The 6,593-nt window shown below is 36.5% G+C and overlaps 1 protein-coding gene across 2 annotated transcripts; it reads left to right on the forward strand.

The window, feature by feature from the left end:
* The first annotated feature begins 665 nt into the window (after positions 1 to 665).
* On the forward strand, positions 666 to 3,503 carry LOC132166088 (transcription factor bHLH3). Of its 2 annotated transcripts, none has more exons than XM_059576843.1 (2): positions 666 to 820; positions 994 to 3,503. In XM_059576843.1, the coding sequence occupies exon 2, from the start codon at positions 1,388 to 1,390 to the stop codon at positions 2,906 to 2,908; it is 1,521 nt and encodes a 506-aa protein (XP_059432826.1). In that variant the 5' UTR covers positions 666 to 820; positions 994 to 1,387; the 3' UTR covers positions 2,909 to 3,503. The 2 variants fall into 2 exon arrangements, with proteins under 2 accessions (XP_059432826.1, XP_059432828.1); XM_059576845.1 differs by having other exon boundaries at positions 1,179 to 3,503.
* Positions 3,504 to 6,593: the final 3,090 nt, after the last annotated feature.

The following is a 6,593-nucleotide window of genomic DNA, read 5'->3' on the forward strand; positions in this document are numbered from 1 at the left end:
ACCACATAAATCCGTCTATTTTGTTATTTCTTTTGTTTCTATTTTTCACATCTTACTGATTATGTAAAATATGATAGATTTTCTAACAAAATAGACATTAGAAACTAAAATTCTAACACAATCCAAGTATCAAATCTTTGATTTTGTTGCAAAAGAGTATGGCAAAGATTGTTTGCTTTACCATTTTAAGGTTAGGTTAGGTTAGGAATGGTAATCATACCTTTTTTTTGGGTAATAATCCCGTCAAACCCAAAAAGAGATTGAGTAAAAAAATAGTTATTGATTTGTACAAGATAATCTTTACATAATGAGAACTTTGTCATCTTCCAACAGTTAAATTTCTTTCGTGTCCTTGTTCGAATTTCTTGTACGATGAGAAGAGATCTTAAGGAAAGGACAAAACTTTACTTTAAATTGGTTGAAAAGAAAGAATTTTCTCGAACCCAATTTATAAAATTATTATGGTACCTTAAACATGTATGCTTTTTTAATATAACTTAAAAAGTGGAGGAAAATTTGAAGTTCATTATTTAAGTTTTTTTTTTTAAAAAAATATGTCAACATTAACTTCAAGTTAAGTTGTTAAACCTTTAAATGATTTCACATCTGGCAAATTCCAGAAAAATAGAAGAAAAAGTAAAAATTAAAATAAAATAAAATAAAAACGAAAGAAACGGAAAGACATGTGGGACTAGAATACGCACTCAGATCTGAGGCTGAAACCGAGCTCCTTTGTCTGCTGTGTTCGTGTCGTCAGGTGAACCGGAGGATCTTGAAGCTTAACATCGGCAACAGGGAAAAACCCGGTGCTAATTTCCAGGTATAGTCTACTTCTCCAAGTTTGAACCTTTCTGAGTCTTGTAAACTATTTCTGCTACTCCTAAAACTTGAGTTTTGAAACGTACTGGAAGTTTTTTTTTTTTTTTATTTGGGATATTTTCAAAGATCTGCTAAAAGGGTATGCGTGAATTCCTGAAATTTGTTGGCTTTCAGGGAAATATCTGTGAATCAAGTGAGAACTGAGCTTCAGAGGGAACTAATTAGTTTCTTTAATAGATAGTTTCAAAGATCTGCTAAATGGGTAGAGAGAAGTTTCTGAAATCTGCTTACTTTCAGTGTGGTGTTGTGATTTGAGAAGCTTTTAAGCTTCAGAAGTAACCGATAATTTTGTTCGACAGATGTGGGGGCAAAGATCTTCCATCTGGATATACTCGACTTTTGGGTATTTCTTTGATCTCAGTGAAGTGTTTGTGAAATTGAACATATAGATTTCTATTTTGGATGCCTTCGTGTATTTATTCAATTGGGTGCAATTGAATTCTGTAAAGTTCGTTTATTTAGTTTGAGAATTTTGGCGTTTGCGGAAGATAATTGTGGAAGGGGTAAGATGGGTGAGAAATTTTGGGTGAATGAAGATGATAGAGCCATGGTGGAGTCAGTACTGGGTACAGAAGCGTGTGAGTTCTTGATCTCATCGGCTTCTGAGAATGTGTTGTCGGATGTAGTTACCCCGCGAAGTGAATTGGGTGTGCAGCAGGGCTTGTGCCAGCTTGTTGAAGGGTCCAATTGGAATTACGCAGTTTTCTGGCGGGTTGTGAACTTGAAATCTGGTAGGTCTGCCTTGATTTGGGGTGACGGACACTGCCGAGGCCCAAAAGGCGGGGTAGCTGGAGTCATGAATAGAACTGGGGATGGCAGTTTGGAGGGAATTGAGAAGAAAGAGGAGGTGAAGAAGCAGGTGCTCCAGAAGCTTCACACGTCTTTCGGTCGGTCGGATGATGATAATTTTGCAGCAAGGCTAGATGGGGTCTTGGATGTTGAGATGTTTTACCTCACCTCAATGTACTTTTCCTTTCAGTGTGATTCATCAGGTGGCCTTGGGGAGTCATATACGTCAGGTAAATCAATTTGGGCTTCAGATATGCCTAGTTGCTTACATCATTACAAACAGAGGTCATTCCTTGCTCGGCCAGCCGGGTTCCAAACTGTGGTGTTCGTTCCTGTGAAATCTGGAGTTGTTGAGTTTGGTTCTACCAAATCAATTCCTGAAGAACAGAATATTTTGGATATGGTTAAAACTATATTTGGGGAATCGAATTCTGTACAGTCAAAGGTGTTTCCAAGGATTTTTGGACGCGAACTTAGTCTAGGCGGTACAAAATCCTGCTCAGTCAATATCAACTTTTCCCCTAAGGTGGAAGATGATTCAGCTTTTACTTCAGATTCTTTTGAAGCACAAGCAATAGGTACCAGTCATGTTTATGGAAATTCTTCTAATGGATGTCGAAGTGATGATAATGAAGCAAAACTGTTTCCGCAATTAAACCAAATCGTTGTTGGGGGTTTTAATGCACAATCTAGAGTTTCTAGTTTGGAGCTGGCTAAGGATGAATCATCACCTCAGCTTGATGAGCGGAAACCAAGAAAGAGAGGGAGAAAGCCTGCCAATGGGAGAGAAGAGCCGCTGAATCATGTGGAAGCAGAGCGGCAGAGGCGTGAGAAGCTTAACCAGAGGTTCTATGCATTAAGAGCTGTTGTCCCCAATATATCCAAAATGGACAAGGCCTCTCTGCTTGGAGATGCCATTACCTATATCACTGATCTCCAGATGAAGATCAGGGTTTTGGAAACTGAAAAGGAGCTGGACAAAACCAATCATAAGCAGTTCTCACCACCAGAGATTGATTTTCAGGCAAGACACGAGGATTCAGTTGTGAGAATGAGCTGCCCAGTGGATGCTCACCCTGTTTCTGGAGTCATCAAAGCGTTTAGAGAACACCAAATTGTAGCTCAAGAGGCTGATGTTTCAATGGACAATGACAAAGTTATTCATACGTTTTCCATTCGAACTCAAGGCGGCGCGGCAGAGCAGTTGAAGGAGGAGCTGGAAGCTGCCCTCTCGAAGTGATCCGACTCTCAAGTCTTGAGTACAAGTTTAGGTGACCCGTGCATCTCCTTTAAGAAAAATGGAATTTGTTATTGTTCACCGACTTATGAATGTCTTCCTCTGCCATGAACTTCCACATAGTTGAATGATCTTGCTTTGTAAAATTCATGGAGACTGATTCATGATCTGATCTTTGTGCATGAAGACCATGAATCAGGTGGAATGTCTTACTCTGCCATTAACTTTGAATAGCTGAATCATCTTGTTTTGTAAAATTCATGGAGACTGATTCATGGTTTGATCTTTGTGCATGAAGACCATGAATCAGGTGGGTTGGGGATTTAGGCAACAAAGTGTACTATTAAATAGTAAATGTGAACTTTGTACGGCTCAACTAAGGATAGCAGCCATAAAAAAAATGGGCCCTAAAGCATTCTCTTGTAGCAATTTGATATTTGGCCAATCATTTATTTTTCTTCCCCCTGCCCATTTTGTCCTGGATCGGTTTCCTACAATTGGTTGTCCGAATTACTTTTCCCTTCATGCATTTTGGGTTTATTTGGTATTTCTCAACAGTTTCAGGATATAGACACAGTAAGACCTCTCTGTTTCATGATTAACAATTGCAATAGAAATTGCATGATATCGAGTCCAAAATTGAAAATTTCGTTTCTTATTGCTTTAAGCTTTTCAGTAATTAATCAACACTGAAAATCAACCAACTAGTACTTGCTCAGCAGTGATTTCTATCTCAATGCATATTTTGCAGGGAATATCCAACCATATTTATGGATGAGAATTGTGCACTATGAATTTCTCTGTTTCAAGTTACCCTTCCACAGTTCCATGTACATCTCCTTTTAAGGGATGATAAAACTAGATTGATCATTTTTATACACAAATTTAATATAAAATTAGTAGGTTAAGATTTAGAGGTTTAACCCATTTAAATAAATGGGTTGGATTAGGGTTGCTTGATATAGTCTTATACCAATGCCTCAACATAACTCAAACTTCGACACGCAACATAAAGCCAACAATTTTTAATACAATTTGTGATCCCAACATGAAATTAGTGGGTTGAAATTACGGGGTGTGACTCTTTTAATTCCATAAGTCAGGTTAAGACTAATTGATAAAATCCCGTTTACTTCACAAAAATAAACATAGCTTGATGTACAAGTCAAGAATGCTGTGATGAATGTTTGAATGGAATGCTTCATCATTTAAATAATATTAATGTTTTGTGTTGTGTAGCATGTTGTCAAAATCAGACACAACATTTGACCCCGTAAATTATGTTCTCATCATGGCTTTCGTTGCTATTGTTACGGGCTTGGTCATAATTTAACCAATGTACGCTTTGTATACTTTTGTTTTCGTTGACATACTTATTCTCAATGACATAATTTTCAATGTTTTTGACTGCCCGGATCATAAACCAGATGAATGCGCGCGTAATATAACGATAGCGTTTTTCTTTAAATTGGGTTGGTGGCTCCAACTCAATTTATGAAAAATGTCATGTTTTCGGTATGAGAAAAATACTTTTAGTTTTTTTGATATCATAAACAAAGTTAGAAATATTTGTATTAAAAAATCACGTGTTTTTCACATTTTAATAAAAAAAAATTTTAATTTTGCCTATACTATTAAAAGAATATGTATTTTTCACATATTCAAGCGATACAACATTTTTATATATTAGGTCAGAAGAAGTTTGCAAACTCTTTGTGTAATATTATAAACACATATAGCTAGTCCACGTTTATCACCACAATATATGACTGCTTGGCGTTGAAGCAACTGAATTTGATCCATTCCAGCTCGGTTCAACCTTCAAACCATGGATAAGTCAAGCTCCAAAATAATAGTAAACCCTTGTAGGCACTAGTCAAAGTTTCTACCCAGATAAAACGAGTACGCATGCCCTATATAAGCAGCTCTCCTCCACCTTTCATTAAGCCATCTCAAAAACTGATTTCCTTCCAAACTAAATTACCTCAAAACTCACTGAAAAAAAGAAAGAAAGAGAGAATATAAACAACATTTCCTTTCATATCTTTACAAAGATGAGTTTCTCTGATCACATGAAAAGTGTCCTCACAGTTCTGCTTATTTTTACCATTTTGTTTGCTTCTCCAAAAATTGGAGCAGCGAGGCCATTGGAAGGAGAGCAATGGTTGATCAGGAAGACTAGCCTCGAGATTATTCAGTCCCTCCAACGGGGTCCGGTCACTCCGTCCGGTGCCAATCCATGCACTTACATCTCGGGCCGGAGCACGGGCACTTGCACCTAGCTAGCCGCCCGGCCATGTAGGGCATGCACATACCTCCATTAATTTCATGACTCATCTGTTATGTGGGTGTTGCTGTGGCTTCCTTCTCAGGACAAGATCATGAAGAATATTTGATCAGGACAATGAGAGACGATTGTTAATTTAACTTTTATTTCTCATGGCCTTTGCTTCAATTTATATATGTATATTTTTCTTTTTCTTGCTTGGGAACAACCATATAAGTAAGTTGGTTGTCAACCTTGTAATTGATGTTAATTAGAAATATATATTTTGAAATTCGTTGATTCAATTTTCTGTAAGTTGTTTCCAATATTTTGTGCTCCATTAATAAACTTGGAGGCTGTTTATTCAAAATCTCTGTGTCTCCCAAACGTTTACTTATCGAAAGAGAATAATCGATTCATTAAGTTGAAAACAGAGAAAATAATGAATGAAATGCGGCTTGTATTATCCTCTACTATTGTCAAACCTTTTAACCCATAATATATTTTTCTAATTAGTTCATCTACTACTTTCTTTCAAAGAAAACTCATTCTTCATATTTATTTTGCAGTAACTGATCATTATTTATTGGAATAGTGATAGAACTCACATTTCTTATTATTATGATAACAAAAATTTAGGATATACTAGCATCCAACCCATTTTCTTCTTTCTTTAACGTACAAATTTTCCTTTAAGACAGGATGGAAGAATCTCAGTTATCCAAACTTTGTTCTTCTTGCAGGAAAACTGCATGCATTCATTCAGTTTTTTTTTTTTTTTTTTTTTCAGCTTTTAAATTTTCTCAGTCAAATTTCAAGTACGTACGATCATAGTAACTGTAAAAGATAAAGACTCTCACAAGAGAATCTCCAATCTTATCTCAACAGACTCAAGATAACAAGCTGCAATTGAAACACTTTAGATTAAGCTAATTACATATTTGAAATTATATAGATAGATTACATTATCTCAAAAGAATTTGTATATTTGAATTTGAATTGTAACTCTTCATATTATATATATCATCAGCCTATACTAGATTATAGCAAGATGGAAAATATTAAATTCTCTGAGTTTACATGGTATCAGAGCTACCAAAAGACTAACGTCAAAATCTCCTTCCACATAATTTTTTTTCTTACATTTATTTATTTTCTTCTTTCTTTCCCTCACGTCATTCACCTGCTGCTCATCAATGGCAGCCGAACCCACTCCTCCTCAACTTGTTACCTTCTCCAACTTCAACCTCAACAAACTCACTCAAGACAATTACCCTACATGGTTGCCCCAAGTCATTCCACATCTCAAAGGAGGTAATCTTTTTAGGTATGTTGATAGATCTATTCCATGCCCACCGCCCTCTATCACCACCGTGAAGGAGCACATCTCCTCCACTACGAAGAATCCAGCCTGTCTCCACT

This window comes from Corylus avellana, chromosome ca11, assembly GCF_901000735.1.
Source record: "Corylus avellana chromosome ca11, CavTom2PMs-1.0".
Lineage (NCBI taxonomy): Eukaryota > Viridiplantae > Streptophyta > Magnoliopsida > Fagales > Betulaceae > Corylus > Corylus avellana.

Coding starts and splice junctions, on each gene's coding strand:
- LOC132166088 (XM_059576843.1), top strand. CDS start 1,388: ATGGGTGAGAAATTTTGGGTGAATGAAGATGATAGAGCCATGGTGGAG.